The sequence below is a fragment of the Camponotus vicinus genome, unplaced genomic scaffold (assembly GCF_025532165.1).
Source record: "Camponotus vicinus isolate PSW18456_S1 unplaced genomic scaffold, iyCamVici1.0 SCAF_1, whole genome shotgun sequence".
In the NCBI taxonomy this organism is placed as follows: Eukaryota; Metazoa; Arthropoda; class Insecta; order Hymenoptera; family Formicidae; genus Camponotus; species Camponotus vicinus.
In genome coordinates, this window is record NW_028141945.1 from 28,544,991 (window position 1) to 28,562,208 (window position 17,218).

Consider the following 17,218-nt stretch of genomic DNA (forward strand, 5'->3'; position numbering starts at 1 on the left):
AAACCCGACAAAAAATTGTTGCTTATATAACGAGAATATCACGCAAAGATGAAGATATAGAATACCACAGGAGAAACGAGTTCTGGGAAAATCTCTGGAAAAATGTATTAATTTTTTATTTGTTACATCATCAACTGTCTACATTTTGTTACGTCGTAATTATAATTATTTTACCCGAATGTTTGATAGAAATTATAAATAAATCTAATTGCGACAGCTATGTAAATAAATGTTTTGCAATTGAAAAAGTTTGGGAAAAATACTGAAAATCATAGAATCAATAAGAATATTATTTATTGGATAACCTGACTGTAAATAATATACTTTATATGAAATAAAATATATAAAAAAAATCAACGGAAAAGAACATAATTCTTAAAATTATATCGCTATTCAAGAACATAATTCTTAAATTTATGTTGTTTTCCTTTGATAAAGAAAACAAAAATTTTCAGCTAAAGAAGACGTAAGAAATTTATTGGATATATTATAATTTTTTGTTATCTACTCAATATCATTTTATATATAAATTAATAAAAAAGAATATGTTATTATATAAATTGCGGAGCACATAATTGATTTTTAAAAATTTACTCTCTTATTTTTTAAATATTAACGAGGCACGAATCAATGAGAAGCGCATAATATTGAAAACATACAGTTATATTTGGAAAAAACCGATAATTTCTAAAGGTCTCCATGAGGTTACGGCATCATTTTAGATAACACTTTTTAATTGATATTTCTCACCAAACGATCGTTTCTAAGTTGCAGATTTTTATAAGTATCATTATTTCCTAAAGCTTATAATGTACAAATATTCGTATCTCTTTTTCTTTCGGAGGATGATTATCGGTGGATTCACAACAACAAACGTAGATCAATTCAATCGACGAGATATTTATCGATTTAATTAAAAGCCTCAATTATATAATTTCTTTTTAAAACCACAATGAAACGGTGCGATAAATATAAGTGCAGACGTAATATATTGGCGAAACTGAAAAAGCATGAAATTCCTTGCTGATTTTGCAGCTTTACATTTGTTCATTATACGTATAATTATGTAATTTTTAATATAATGCTCATTGTATATAATGTATATGTAATATATATATTTAAAAATTCACACACACACATATATATATAGATTTTCGAACATCATAATGTCAATGTTTCGAGTATATGTCTGAGAAATGGCATTATTGTTCATACTGATTATTATTAAATTAACAATTAGTGGGAAAATAACATATCCTATGCAAAGATAAATTAAACTTTTTTTATAAAAAACTTATAATTGCAAAACACATCGATGCTATTTCTTAACATACATTTTAATATTTTATACATCTTTATAAATCTTTAAAAATCTTACATTATAATAGCAAAATGTAGGAAAGCTAAAACATTTATGATAACTTGACAATATAACCTGTTATTAATATTTATCAACAATAATTTACTATTTGAAAATTAGTGAAATAAGATATAATGTATAATAATAAAATGTGTAAACTATAATAAAATTATCTAACTTTTTAATTGCAAACATGTATGTTCTCTTGAGTATGAGTGTTTACTATTTGTTTAATAATATTTCATAAATTGTCATTACTTTTTAGATTTAAGATTGTGTAAATCTTTATATAATATTTTCTTTTAGTTGCTGCGATAATAGCCATTAATAATACATAAAATGTATTATTAATATTATTATTATTAATATAAGAAATGGTTTCTTTTCATATAATTGGATAATATTTAACATAACAAATTTTAAATTATTTATAAATAATATATAGAGATAATTTAATAGTTATTTAAAAATATCAGATTACATTATTATATTTATATATGTTTATATTTATATTTATATATGTTATTTACATATATTGATGTTATGCAGAATTATAATTTATAAAATGAGATTTTTTTATTGTTTAGAATCTTTTATCTTTTTTTCTTCTTTAGCGTACCATATAATAAAAATTCTTTAGCATATCATATAATAAAAATTAGTTTCGTATCAAATTAAATTTGGCAAAATTCTCTTATTTTCGAATTTACATGTATAAATAGAACGAGTTTACAAAAACGATTTATGATATAAATCACTGGTAAATTGTAAGTTCATTTTTCTAACAAAATTTGGTTTACCCCAGACGCACTTTCGAAGAATGCTTTCTTATTTGATGTCGAGATTTGTTACTTCGGAAGGATTTTTATATCGCGAATTCGACGGGAAGTTACAGCCGAGTTTCCCAACAGTCGCATGACTCGTCAACTTCGTAGTGGGGATCACGTGTGACCGAGGGATTTATATAGCAGAAGAAATGCTTGCCACGCCAGCATTTCAAGTTCGAGTGATGAAACCGTATGATCGTTAAATTTTCTGATTTTCTCAAGTTAGATATATCACTGGTGAAGCTGTCCTGTATTTATCAAGCTTGTTAGATACTCAATACATTCGACAGTCATGGTAAATAGACTTTTTTAATATCCTATATTCTATAATGAGTATTCTATTAATTGAATAATTTTAACAAATTTAGATAATATTTTAGTAAAAATTTTTATAAATAGATATTTTTAATAGAGATTTATTTTAAAAATTAAAAATGTTGGTTTGACATTACTAAAACTAATTTTAAAAATTGATTATTTTATAATACATACATACATTTATATATTTCAATCCAATATTTATTATAATATTTGACTGATTTATATTACATTATATTATATTAAATATAAATATAGATATTTCTATTTAAAGAAAAATTTCAACAATTTCAGATATTTTAATTCAGATATTCATTAAGAAAGAATTAATTTTTTTCCTTTATTAATATAAATTTTATATATTAATTAAGATTATTAACAGTTATCATCATAATTATGTGATAGCATTAATTCTACTGCAATATTTTTAGATTCACTAATTTATATTGATTTTATAATTTTGTGTGTAAATTTTACATTTAATATTACATTTTTTAAATGACAATTTTGAAATATTCATGATTCTTGTCTTTTATTCTCTTAAATTGCAATTGTTCTTTGTTGTAGCTGAAACACGTCGTACTTCTTAGCATCGTATTTTGCTCGGTACAATCACAACGACCTTGGCATGCTGGCAGTAGTAGCAATCGTCTACCTCAGGTTCTGCCTCAGTATCTTGATGAGCGAATAGCAGCGGAGCAACAAACGGTACAGACGAGCCCAGTGAATCAAGTAGGTCCCGCGAATCAAGCGGGTCCAGTGAATTCAGCGGGTACAGCGAGTCAAGCAGGTCAAGGGACTCAGGCTGGTGCTCTTGGAACAAATTTGCTCGGAAATCGAATCGGGAGTGACACAGCTGCGGCTGGTGCATCTGCACCAGCTCTAAGTACAACCACCATAATAATTCCACTCGATCTACCAGTGGACGCACATGGTGACATCGATTTAGTGAATAGAATTAAGACCTGGCCGAGGGACAAGCAACCTTTCTGGTACATTAATTGGCAGGCAATCCAGGCCCATCGCGGTGATGCAAACAACAACGCTCAACCGGCCCAGATACAACCAAATCCGATGTCATTCTTCGCAGGTTAAAACAACGAATCATGAATTCTAAATGGAACATATCGAACAAGACTGTAAAATTAAGCATTTTTTTTAGCACTATAGAATAAGAATGTAATTGCAGATATTTATGGCCGCTGAACAGCGGTTACTCCTAGTCAAAATAGACTTTCTGGAGAGATGTACGAATCCACGGTTTTCGACAAGTTATCATTCAAAATTACAATACCGGTCAAACATATTGCATCACTTTTAAAAATAGGGAAATCATTATTTTATTGGACAAAAACATATATAAATATTATTAATTTACATTATATTTTATTTTATTTTAGTAATTTATATATTATTTTATATTTTAATATTGTAAAAATTAAAACATAAATAATAACAGAAATATTAAATTTTTGATTCTTCAAAATAATCTCTATTTGTTTTCAATATTGCCACATACTTTTGACATTCTTGATAACTTTGTTTAATGTTGTTACTTATATTTGAGATTCCAGCATATTTCAAATACTTCAATTACTTCAATCATTCAGTTTTTCATCAATAAGTCTCATTTTTCGGACATTTCTATCAAGTTCATCCTAATTTAACAGTTCTATTAGATTAAAATCGAATGTGATTAAGCGGGATAGGGAAGCTATATATTAAAGACTTAAAATTTCAATATTTTTATTATTTGTTATAATTTTTAATTTTATACAGTATTAAGACATACAATAATGATAATAAAATATAAATTGGTAATATTTATTATATATTATTATTCAAGTAAAATGATTTTCCTGTTTCTATAAGTGATGCAATACCTTTTATACTATATATCAATTCGATTTCTCAATGATATAAAAGTCGAGTGTCAAAACAAATGCGTCGTTATTGTATAAGTTCGTATAATTAGCATTTTTGTAATAGAATTAGTCAGTAAATTTTTGTACGAAAAAAACGAAAAATATAAAATTTACATATATAAACATATACACTACCCTCCATAAGTTTGTGAACATATTGCATTTTACAGATAAACAATCGCATGGCAGCAATCTGTGCAGATTTTTTATATGAATATATTGCAAGACGTTTAAATGATGATATGACGCCTGTTTATACCGAAAATATGTCGAATAATTATTACGCGGCACCGAACTGCTCGGAGTTAAATTTCGCACGTTGATTTGTTCTGTCAATTAGTGTTACTACAGCATATCAGATGCTATAGTAGAATGCCTGTAATGTTTACGCGCATTAGAAACATACATCAGAGTAATAAGAACTCATTTAAGTGCAGTTTGATTTTAGTTTCTGTAAAAGTAACAAAAATTACTACAATCATTAAAAATGGCTCCGACGTGCCAGATTCCATATGAATTGCGAGTCAAGATTATTATTTTACAAGAAGAAGGATATAACATCCGGCAAATATCAAAGAAATTAAAGTTATTTTCTTTATATTGTATACCTTTATAGAGTGTTTCCAAACTTATGGAGGGTACTGTACATAAATACATAAATATACATATGTATATATGTGTGTGTGTGTGTGTGTGTGTATTTATGTATAATTGTAAATAACAGAAAAATTTAAAAGTATCTAATATAAAATCTAAAATATTTCTAAAAGATAAACTTATTTTGAAAATGTATATATATTTGTATTATTGTGAATCAGATAAAATAGATGCATTAATTATTCTTTGATTTATTCTTTTCTCTCTAATTTACTTTTTTAATTTTTTTTTCGATTTAATAATTTTGATGGAAAAACCGATAAAATGTACTACCATTGCATTCTATAATGAGAAAAAGAGAAGAAAAATAATTATTTTATAAAAAAAATATTTTATGCGCATGCGCACACATATGTAGAGAGAAAAAGGAGAAAAAGAGAGAAAGGGAGAGAGAGAGAGGAGGAGGAGGAGGAGGAGAGAGAGACAGGGAGATAGACAGTTATATATGATATGCGATGTGTGCTCGCATTACGTAAATTATCTTATGTTTATATGAATTTATAAATCATCGTAAATGATAAACTATTGGGAATTATTCAAGTATTTATAATATAATATTTTGTATTTACAGATTTAATGATGATGTAATTATTACAATATTTTAAAGACATTATAATGACTATTTGTGAAGTGAAAAAAATTACAAGAAATAAAGAGAGATAATAATTAATCCTAAAATATATTTTTTAGCACGATTCAAAAATAATGAAAAAATTATATATATGTATATGTATATATATACAGGGTGAGCCATTTTAATTAACTCACGCAATTATTTCGGAAACAAAGCATTTTAGGGAAAAATGTTTCAGACAAAAGTTTTATGGTTTCGAGGGGGCCATAAGATGGTATCATTGGTTTGACCTTGAAGAGTTATTTGAAGGTCACATGAAGGTCACCTTCAATTTCTTAAATGGAATCTACTATTTGTCATTGCATATTCTTGTAGCTTATCTCGAGAGCTTTCCAAAACACTATAACTAAGTACCTTTTCGTTAAGTACTTTTTGAGTTATGAGGCTTGAAATAATTTCTTAATTTTACATAAACCGTAAAATATCTTGTAAAATATTCATTTTTCGATTATCTTACCTTAATACTTTTACGTACAAAATAATGAGAGGAATCAACTGGTGTAAAGAAAACACATAGTTGTTTTGAAGAAAAAATATATAATTTGCAATTAACAATTCCATATTTTTTCTTAAAAACAACTATGTGTTTTCTTTACACCAATTGATTCCTCTCATTATTTTGTACATAAAAGTATTAAGATAAGATAATTGAAAAATGAATATTTTACAAGATATTTTTTACGGTTTATGTAAAATTAAGAAATTATTTCAAGCCTCATAACTCAAAAAGTACTTAACGAAAAGGTACTTAATTATAGTGTTTTGGAAAGCTCTCGAGATAAGCTACAAGAATATGCAATGATAAATAGTAGGTTCCATTTAAGAAATTGAAGGTGACCTTCATGTGACCTTCAAATAACTCTTCAAGGTCAAACCAATGATACCATCTTATGGCCCCCTCGAAACCATAAAACTTTTGTCTGAAACATTTTTCTCTAAAATGCTTTGTTTCCGAAATAATTGCGTGCGTTAATTAAAATGGCTCACCCTGTATATATATATATATATATATATATATATATATATATATATATATATATATACAGGGTGGCCCATTTTAATACATCCAGTCGAATATCTCGAAAACCAAGCCCGGGAGAGAAAAATGTTTCACACAAAAGTTGTATGGTTTCGAGGGGGCCATAAGATCGTACCATTGGTTTGACCTTGAAGAGTCATTTGAAGGTCACGTAAAGGTCACTTCAATTTTTTTAAATGGAACACCCTATATATTTTTGCACATTCTTGTAGTTTATCTCGAGAGCTTTCCAAAACACTATAATTAAGTACCTTTTCCTTAAGTACTTTTTGAATTATGAGGCTTGAAATAATTTCTTAATTTTACATAAACCGTAAAATATCTCGTAAAATATTCATTTTTCGATTATCTTACCTTAATAATTTTACGTACAAAATAATGAGAGGAATCAATTGGTGTAAAGAAAACACATAGTTGTGTTTCTAAGAAAAAATATGTAATTTGCAATTAACAATTCCATATTTTTTCTTAAAAACAACTATGTGTTTTCTTTACACCAATTGATTCCTCTCATTATTTTGTACATAAAAGTATTAAGGTAAGATAATCGAAAAATGAATATTTTACAAGATATTTTACGGTTTATGTAAAATTAAGAAACGATTTCAAACCTCATAACTCGGAAAGTACTTAATGAAAACTAACTTAATTATAGTGTTTTGGAAAGCTCTCAAGATAAGCTACAAGAATGTGCAAAAATATATAGGGTGTTCCATTTAAAAAAATTGAAGTGACCTTCACGTGACCTTCAAATGACTCTTCCAGGTCAAACCAATGGTACTATCTTATGGCGCCCTCGAAACCATACAACTTTTGTCTGAAACATTTTTCTCTCCCGGGCTTGGTTTTCGAGATATTCGACTGGATGGATTAAAATGGGCCACCCTGTATATACACAGGGTGTCGCAGACCACCTGTATCAGCCGAATATCTCAAAAACTGAGCGCGGCAGAGAAAAATATTTCAGACAAAAGTTGTAAGGTTTCAAGTAACGCATTACATGGCGATATCAGTATGACCTTGAAGAGTGTTGTCAAGGTCACGTGAAGGTCAACTTCAATTTCTTAAACGGTACCCCCTATTTTTTATTACTTATTCTTGTAGCTTATCTCGAGAGCTTTCCAAAACACTATAATTAAGTTAGTTTTCATTAAGTACTTTCCGAGTTATGAGGCTTGAAATCGTTTCTTAATTTTACATAAACCGTAAAATATTTTGTAAAATATTCATTTTTCGATTATCTTACCTTAATACTTTTATGTACAAAATAATGAGAGGAATCAATTGGTGTAAAGAAAAAACATAGTTGTTTCGAAGAAAAAATATGTAATTTGCAATTAACAATTACATATTTTTTCTTAAAAACAACTATGTGTTTTCTTTACACCAATTGATTCCTCTCATTATTTTGTACATAAAAGTATTAAGGTAAGATAATCGAAAAATGAATATTTTACAAGATATTTTATGATTTATATAAAATTAAGAAATTATTTCAAGCCTCATAACTCGAAAAGTACTCAATAAAGAAATACTTAATTATAGTGTTTTGGAAAGCTCTCGAGATAAGCTACAAGAATGAGTAATAAAAAATAGGGGTTTCCATTTACAGAATTCAAGGTGACCTTTACGTGACCTTGACAACACTCTTCAAGGTCATACTGATATCGCCATGTAATGCGTTACTTGATACCTTACAACTTTTGTCTGAAATATTTTTGTCCGCGCTCAGTTTTTGAGATATTCGGCTGATACGGGTGGTCTGCGACACCCTGTATATATATATAAAATATATATATACCCATACGGAAAAATGTATCTAATAGATATCTAATAAATGTCTAAATGTCTATATGAGATCCATATCCTCTATAGGTAACTAGTAGATGTATATATAACATCCACATATCTACATTCACACACAAAAAATACGGACCACTAAATTTTAGCACTATTTTTTAACATCTTTCAATAACAATAAATCAGCGAAAAATCATCGTATTAAGATGAAACAAAACTCAAATTAAAGTTTGAACATTTCTTTTAAAAAGCAAAAACACAAATTTGAGTTACAAAAAATATTTTACAAAAAATTTTAAAATGACGGACGTTGAAGATAGACTTTGAGAAATGAGAAACAAATTTTTTTTAACTGATACAAAAATTTTACAAAAATTTTTATTTCCTGGTGCAAAAATGTATGGATTTTTAAAAAAGCTCATTTATTTCCTAATAAATTCATATTTTAATCAATTTTCTACGATATTTTTTGATAAAGTTATAACATTTTGAGGAAAGATTTAAATCTGATCGTCTATCTCTATGTGAAGCATCTTCGATCAAGTTACACTTTAATTTCTTTTTTGAAGAAGTTTTCCATAATAATTCGTTTCTGAATAGCAGATTTTACAAGGAAAGTTTCATTTTATAACATTTTCTTCAAAACGGTATAACTTTATCAAAAAAGATTATAGAAAATTTATTAAAATATGGATTTGTTAAAAAATAAATAAGCGTAAAAACATTTTTGCACCAGGGAGCCGATTTTCCAGAGCAATGCAGCAGTTTAAAAAAAATTTTGTTTTTTATTCCTCAAAGTCTATTTTCAGCATTCGTCATTTTGTAAAACATTTTTTGTAACTCAAATTTGGTTTTTTTAGTTTTTAAGAGGACTATTTAATTTGAGCTTTATTTCATATCAATACGATAATTTTTTGCAGATATGTTGCCATTAAAAGATGTTAAAATATTTTGCTAAAATTTACATGGAGAAAACGATGGTTACCAAATGCATAATTATGGTTAGATGCAACCATAAAAAATTGTAATATTTGGTACAGCAATATGTGTGGTTGTCACATCCATATTGATTTAGTCATGTTGTCTAGTTGAGATTACTACACTGTATGATTGGAGCAACCATAGAAAATTGATGCCGCTTGCACTTCATGTAGTTTTCGGAACCATATAATAGAACATTACTTCTATATGAATTAGGTGTGACACAAATGAAAATAACTAGCATACGAGTGTGGAGTGGTTGGAATATACATATGCAGCTATCTAGGAACCGCTTGAAAAAGTTCTAAGAAATATGAGATATGAGTGCCTCAACCATGCTTATATATTCTAAATAGTAAAAAAATATTTGAAAAATGTTTGAAAATCATTTTCAAAGATATTTTAAAAATGTTAAAATAATTGGTTAATCTTTTTTTTATTCATTAAAAAACATTTACTTTATTCATGTAAAATAAATATTATTAAATATTTATTTTACATAAACATTAAAATGGACGTATTTTTAATGAATAAAAAGAGATTGATTTAATCAATTGTTTTAATATTTCTAAAATATCTTTGAAAATGATTTTCAAACATTTTTCAAATTCATTTTCTTTTGTCATTTGGGATACTATAAGCATAGTTGATGCACTCATATATCATATTTCTTAGAACTTTTTGAAGTGATTCCTAGATAGCTGTACATGTATACATTTATACACACATACATTTTGCTACTTGGGATATATTCCTTCACTGATGTTCATGCATGATAATAAAACTCAGAATTCAAAATTGTACTTTAGCACTGTTTTATGTGTGGTTGTCGAGGATGCAGTGGTATGTTGCGCGTGCCGAATCTGGCATCACTATGCTGTATCGTGTCGATGCAAGTCGACTGGCCACTCGGCTAACGCATGACAAGTACTATCAACGCTAGTGCGTTGATGCGACAACATCTTGCGCTTTAGCAGCAACTATGATATGGTTGTCACAACTATACACTCTCAGCTACGGAGAAGTAGTGGAGACAACTATGTGTATTTAGTACAGTAAACACAATAAATGTTGAGACACAAAACAATATGGATGCCCCAACAATCCGTTTTCAAACAATTTTATCAACAATTGTATCAACCTTAGCCGTTTTCTCCGTGTAATAGTCCATTTTTTTTGCGTATGAGTGTATATTCACCAAGTAGCTATCAAAGATATCCAATGGATAAATAGAAATATTTATATACTTCCACGAGCTTCACATCTCATTGCTAGGTGGCGAAAAGGAAAACGCCTAACCCGAAAGTGGAATTCATCTAAGATAGTAATATAAGGCCGCGGCACAAGTCCCACGAATCACGGCTTATCGGTCAAAGAGAGCGGACTATCATAGCCGCATCTCTTTTAGCATAGGCTAGTTTCTTTCCCAAGGAACACATCATAGTCAAAATGACGTCATTTTGACGTCATAATTACATCATGATAGAAAAAATCAATATGATGCTTTTTGGTCTGAAAATTTGACGGTTTGTTGACGTCAAGAAAACATCAAAAAGAAATCCTATTGTACTAATATAGGAACCAAAGCGGTCTAAGAGCCGGAGGACAGACTTTTGCATAACGTATAATGCATAAGAGAATCAATGAATCAGAATTCTTCATTTCTATCCTCAGGATGAAAATGAAAGCTTCTGATTGATAGTTGATTCTCTCTTATGCGTTATATACAATATAGCATCAGTCTGTGCTCCAATCCTATAAATAATATACAAGTTTACTTCTTTACTACAATATTATAAGAAGATTGAAAATATAACACATTTATCCAGTAAAACATGAAACAAATTTATTGTATATAATATATATATTAAACTTATTTGACTAATTATATAATTATAATATAAAATTAACAATAAACATTTTAAACATTATATATATTATATATATAAAACTTACTTTTCTTGTACATTGCAATTTTTTACATTAAATGTTGACATTTTCAATCATATTCTGTTTGAAAGATTATTTTTAGCACGGACTAGAAAACTCAAATCAAAATTTCGTATGCAAAAAAGAAACTTGTCTATATCTAATAGTAAAAAGCATACATATAAATATAGTTCTGACATAAGAACGATAAATAAAAACGAATGCGAAAGAATTCAATTGCACATTAAAATTTTTGTACTAAAACAAAAGTATTAAAGCTAGCCTTTGCTGTGCACCAAGTATTCTGAAAACAAACTAAAAATGAAAAAGTAAAAAAAAAACTAATTATTCTTTTGATAATGTTTAAAAATAGAAAATGTCGCGCATTTACACCACTCGCTGAGCACTGGGGCTAAACCAACGTTTCACATAATCTTCGGGTTTTTTTAGATCGACTGTTTTCCCAAATTTCTGCAGAACAGTGGCTGCAAAAAAAATTATTTAATAAATTTTATTTAATAAATTTGTCTCTTTTGAAATAAAATGAAAAAATATTATTCAGTGGCATTTTATTTTAATAATTATGAAAATCTATGTATCACTTTACTAAATAAAAAATAAATTTAAATATAAGAAATCAGACTGTGTAAAAATTGCTCTAGAAGTTGATTTATATCAACTATTTCTTGCTAAAAAGCTTACTTAGGCCGGTATTCATAGTCCGTTCTTATATTTAAGATCGTCTTAAGAACCCATTCAACCAATCAATGACCGCATTGCAGCTATTTGATTGGTTGAATGGGTTCTTAAGACGATCTTAAATATAAGAACGGACTATGAATACCGGCCTTAGATTTTCTCAAAATATAAAGTAGATTTCAATTACTGTTTGTAAATAGGAATTAGAAATAGAAATTAGATATAAAGACTTAAGTATGATAAAAATAAAGAAATTATTATTATGCTTTTGATTATTATGCGTCTAACTAAAAAATTCTCAAAATGTCACAAAATTTTTTTCCTTATGATTCTCATATATTTTTTGGTAACATATATATTTTAAATATTTTATATATGAAAGTATTTTCTATATATATATATTAATATATATATTAATATATATTAATATTATAACTCATTATAATTTTAATTGATAGAATTATTATTGTCGCAGCATAAGAAGAGTTAAATAACAAATAAAATGACTTGTCAAATTTATTGGAAATGTGATACACATGCAGAATGTTTCTGCTAATACTGGCAAGCTATTTTATTATTTAATTCTTTTATTATATGCCACATACTAATAATAATTTTATTAATTAAAATTATGTTACGTTATAACATATATAATAGAATATTCTTATCTTTATTCTTATCATACTTAAATCTTTACATCTAATTTATATGCACATTCCCTGCACATGACTTGATATTTATTTCCTTCCATGCATGGCACAGAGACATGTTGACAAGATTGATCTTAAATGTAAGAGATTAATCTAATCTATAACCTAACCCTAATCTGTTTGTTGTCAGTATGCCATAAAATGCATGAATAATTTTTGTTCTTAAAAGAAGCTTAATGCTAATTTGAACTTTCTTCAAAGTGTTAAATACAGAATATAAACAAAAGTTAAACACAACATAAGCAAAATATTGTAATGCACGGCTATATAATACTTACTGGTTTTTCGATATCCTCCATCTTCGAAAGAATATTATTTTAATTACAGTAGAAAATTCTTTTAATATTATTATTACTGTAATTAATATAGCAATGCTTTCACAGGATTATTTTGGCTCACTTCACAAACATTCGTTGAATAACGGGAAATAATACTGTTGCCTGTTGCCGTTGCACGCATTTGCACGTTGCACACATGGGCTATTGCAAATGCGCGGCGGTGGCCAATCGGCTACTCTTCCAGAAGTAGCAAAACATAGCAAGAGATGATTGGCTACTGTAGCGAATGTATGAACACGCGGTAAATTCAAATGAGTTAACAGCACCTTTTCAATAATATTGCACTTTCCATATAAAATTTTTTCAACTGCATTACTCGAAAAACAGTTTCACTGCGAAATTAATTATTACATACACATAATACACCATAAATAGAACTCCTACAAGCTCAAAAATACGTTTACATATAAAAAGTAAAATGATAATGGAAAGTCTATTAAATTATGAAAAAAATGATTTATTTTAGTGCATTATGAATAATAATTGTATAATTTTGAGAATTTTTTATCATTTTTAGAAAATTTTCACACATTTACTAAATTTGCAGGGCCAGCGTAAAATCGATCATTTTTTCGTCATTGAGCAGCACATGTCATAAATCAAATTTTTGTCACACGAAAAATGCGTGACTATTTCAAATCAAAATTAAGTCATTTTGACTTCTTTTGACTTCAGTGTGTTCCTTGGGTTTGCAAGGAGCTTCAGAGGTCCATATAATTAACCGCATACGGTTAATTATTTTTTAATTCCATCATATATGTATCTATATACAGAACATTGAATGAATATCCATCAAAAAATAAATATTAATATACATGTAATAAATGTATCTATATATAATAAATATCCACTGAATGTTGTACGAATATCTGCAGGATATTGGTTTATATATTTTATAGATATTTATGAAACCTCGAATTTGCGGACATTTGGATATCTACAGCATCTACAATAGCTATTTTTCATATATTCGTGGAAATCTTTAAGCCTATAAAGAATATCTGGATATCTAACACCAATTATTTTCCGTATGGGAATTAAATCGATCAAGTTTTTGAGAAATGACATTAAAATAAAAATTTAGTAATTAATGAACATGATATTAAATTGACTGAAAATTGACTTATAATCGCCATAAAGTTGAGTTCTAAGTCGACTTATTAGCTGACTGACAGTCGACTACAGTCGAGCCATTTGTCGGTTGTTAGTCGACTTTAAGTTGACATTCAGTCTGACTTTGAAGTCGACTTTAGACTTTTTCTGCCGATTGACAGTCAACTAACAGTCAACTTGGTGCTGTTTGGGAAGTGTTTTTTAAACGTTTTATATTTATCTATTAAAAATAACATTTTTGTCTGAAGCTTTATTTATAAAGTAAATAATTTCACATTTTTATTTATTTTTACATGAAGAATCTATTTTTTATTCTACATATAGTCCAACTGTCTTCTATATTCTTATATAATTTATTAATGTAAAAATATGTTTAAAATATTCTAAAAATATAATCATAATATACCAAGAAATACTCTTATATATACTGTTATATATACTCTTATATATACTGAGTATATACTGTGTAGGTTTCTAAGGCAGACATATGAACATCCTCCGTACATTCTCAAAATATCATAGTACGTATATCGAATATTAGTGGGATATACATAATCTACATTTGCGATATACTGAGTACATACTTAGGATCTACCTGTACTGTATGAGTATTCACCAAGTAGTATGGGTATTTACCAAAGATATCCAATGGATATTCATATATTTCCACGAGTTTCACGCCTTGCCGCTAGGTGGCGAAAAAGAAAACGTCTAACCCGATAGTGGGATCTAAGACAGTATATAAGGCCGCGGCACAGGTCCCGCGAGTCATGGCTTATTGGTCAAAGAGCGCATTAGCTCGAAGACTGTTATAGCCGTATCTCTTCTATCTTTTGTGAGAGGGAAAATCTTTTAAAATTTTTTATATAACATGACTTTCGCGATCAGACTTTAACAATTTTCCTTTCGACGCTTGCGTTTATCTATGCACGACTCATGTTGCTTAATCGCTCAAGTGTTCATTAAATTAGTGCATAGTGGAAATATTAGTTATATCAATCGAGTATAATTAAAGTGCCAAAAAATATACACATTTTTTTAATACAGTTACATAACATTTATAATACAGTTGATTGGTAAAATATATTTTTATAAAACACAAGCAACGGAAGACATTATTTGTTGAAATTTTATATATGATATTAGATGTAAGTTTATTTACGTTTAATATAAAATAATAATAACAAATATAAAACTTGTGATCTATTTTCTTATCATATTTGTGTTTCCCAGCGTTTTCAAATAAGCAGTTTAATCGATCCGAGATTCTTCTCAAGAATAGAATGGCTGTAATTGTTCAATGATGCTCTCGGTTAACCCGACAAAAACAGTTACCTCACATCTTCGTCGAATCCACGTATTTTACGTGGCTTACGTGGATGCAGATTTATCCACGAATTATCTACATACAACTATCTGGATACCTGGATGTCTGGATATCTGGATACAACTTTCTTTTTTCATTATTACATCGAGGTACCTTATTCTCGAAATATCAATGTAGATTTCATGTGGATATTTCTATTGAAATTATGATTAATCATTCAACGACGGTAATATTGTAATGTTAAAAGATATTTTATTAAAATTTTTCAATTGTAATTTTGTATCTGAAATATTTCAGAAATATACCTGCATCATGTTTTTTATAATATTTATAATATTTATATTATAATATTATAATATTTATATTTTATATAATATTGTATTTGCAATATTTCTGAAATCTTTCAGAAAGATAAAAAAGTTGGCTAAAAAAGAGATTATATCTGTATGTTTCTAAATATGTAATAGTACATATGTATATAGAATATGCTTCCTCGTTTTGCCGCTATGCGGCGCTGCATCAATTTAGCTAACTCGTATTCAACTTTTCGTCATTAAGTGTATATAAAGAACTGATACTAACACGGTCCGAAGTTTATTTTTTCTTTTAAGGACCGTCTACGATGGAAGTAATATTGGTGGAGTGGACGGTGGAGTAAGGCGTAAGCGAATGGTTCTTTTCCATTTCGCATTACTCCTAGTCTTACGCCTTACTCCACCGTCCACTCCACCGATATTATTTTCATTCTAGACGGTCCTTTAGTCAGTTTAATTTAATAAACTGATTTAATTTAAAATAATTTGTTTAATAATCTGGATCGCTTGTTGGGATTCAGAATATGGAACAGATTATTTGAAATTAAACGAATAAATGGGAGATAGCCTATTTATTGCGTATTTTAAAAGTAAAATATAAATAAAAATAAAATTATTCTTATGGCCGAGTGTATTTATATACTTTTATAAATGTCCAAGATATTCACTTATCAAAAATGAAAAAAGTAATATGTCTCGAAAGTTCATGAAATTTTCACATAGATTCCACGTAGATTCTAGTACCGTTTTTGAGCGGATTATCCACTCGAATATCCACGTGGATTCAACGATATTAATCTACGTGGTAATAACGTGGATATCACGTACTGTTTTTGTCGGAAATCTGCTTTATTCCACAACGCTATTAAATACATTATTATGCTAAGAAAAAGACGTCAAAATATAGTACGTTTTATGACGTCAAAATGCGATATATGTCATGACCTCAAGAATCTGTGACATGACCGTCACTTTTACGTCATAAAAACGTCAACTCGTGACGTCAAGAATAGTCAGTAAATAACCAATTTGAAACGACGCGTCAAAATGACGTGTGCTTGCTATCTGGATATGTATGTATGTATATACATACAGGGTGATTCTGAACAAACATTTGCCTTTAAAATATCAAATTCTTGAATGAATTCTAAGACGATTTTTCCTCTTGCAAAATTTTGCCCGGAGCTTAGTTTTTAAACTACAAAAAAAAATAGTTAACTAATTACGGAACGAGTACCCTGGCAAAA

General features: G+C 28.2%; 2 protein-coding genes across 3 annotated transcripts in view; one reads left to right on the top strand and one right to left on the bottom strand.

Annotated features, from left to right (window-relative positions):
• Positions 1 to 13,357, bottom strand: part of LOC145971753 (uncharacterized) — a 24,875-nt gene extending 11,518 nt beyond the window's left edge. Inside the window, exons 1-2 of one of the 2 annotated variants that reach the window (XM_083099873.1) lie at positions 13,158 to 13,357; positions 11,498 to 11,955 (exon numbers count right to left, since the gene is read on the bottom strand). In XM_083099873.1, the coding sequence (XP_082955999.1) occupies positions 11,498 to 11,538 (41 nt within the window). In that variant the 5' untranslated portion in view covers positions 11,539 to 11,955; positions 13,158 to 13,357. The remainder of the gene's footprint in view (positions 1 to 11,497; positions 11,956 to 13,157) is intronic. The other variant, XM_083099794.1, reaches the window with a different exon arrangement.
• LOC145971636 (uncharacterized) lies at positions 2,329 to 5,277 on the top strand. Its single transcript, XM_083099563.1, has 2 exons — positions 2,329 to 2,482; positions 3,073 to 5,277. Exons 1-2 carry the CDS (start codon positions 2,480 to 2,482, stop codon positions 3,598 to 3,600), a joined length of 531 nt encoding a protein of 176 aa, XP_082955689.1. The 5' UTR covers positions 2,329 to 2,479; the 3' UTR covers positions 3,601 to 5,277.
• Positions 13,358 to 17,218: the final 3,861 nt, after the last annotated feature.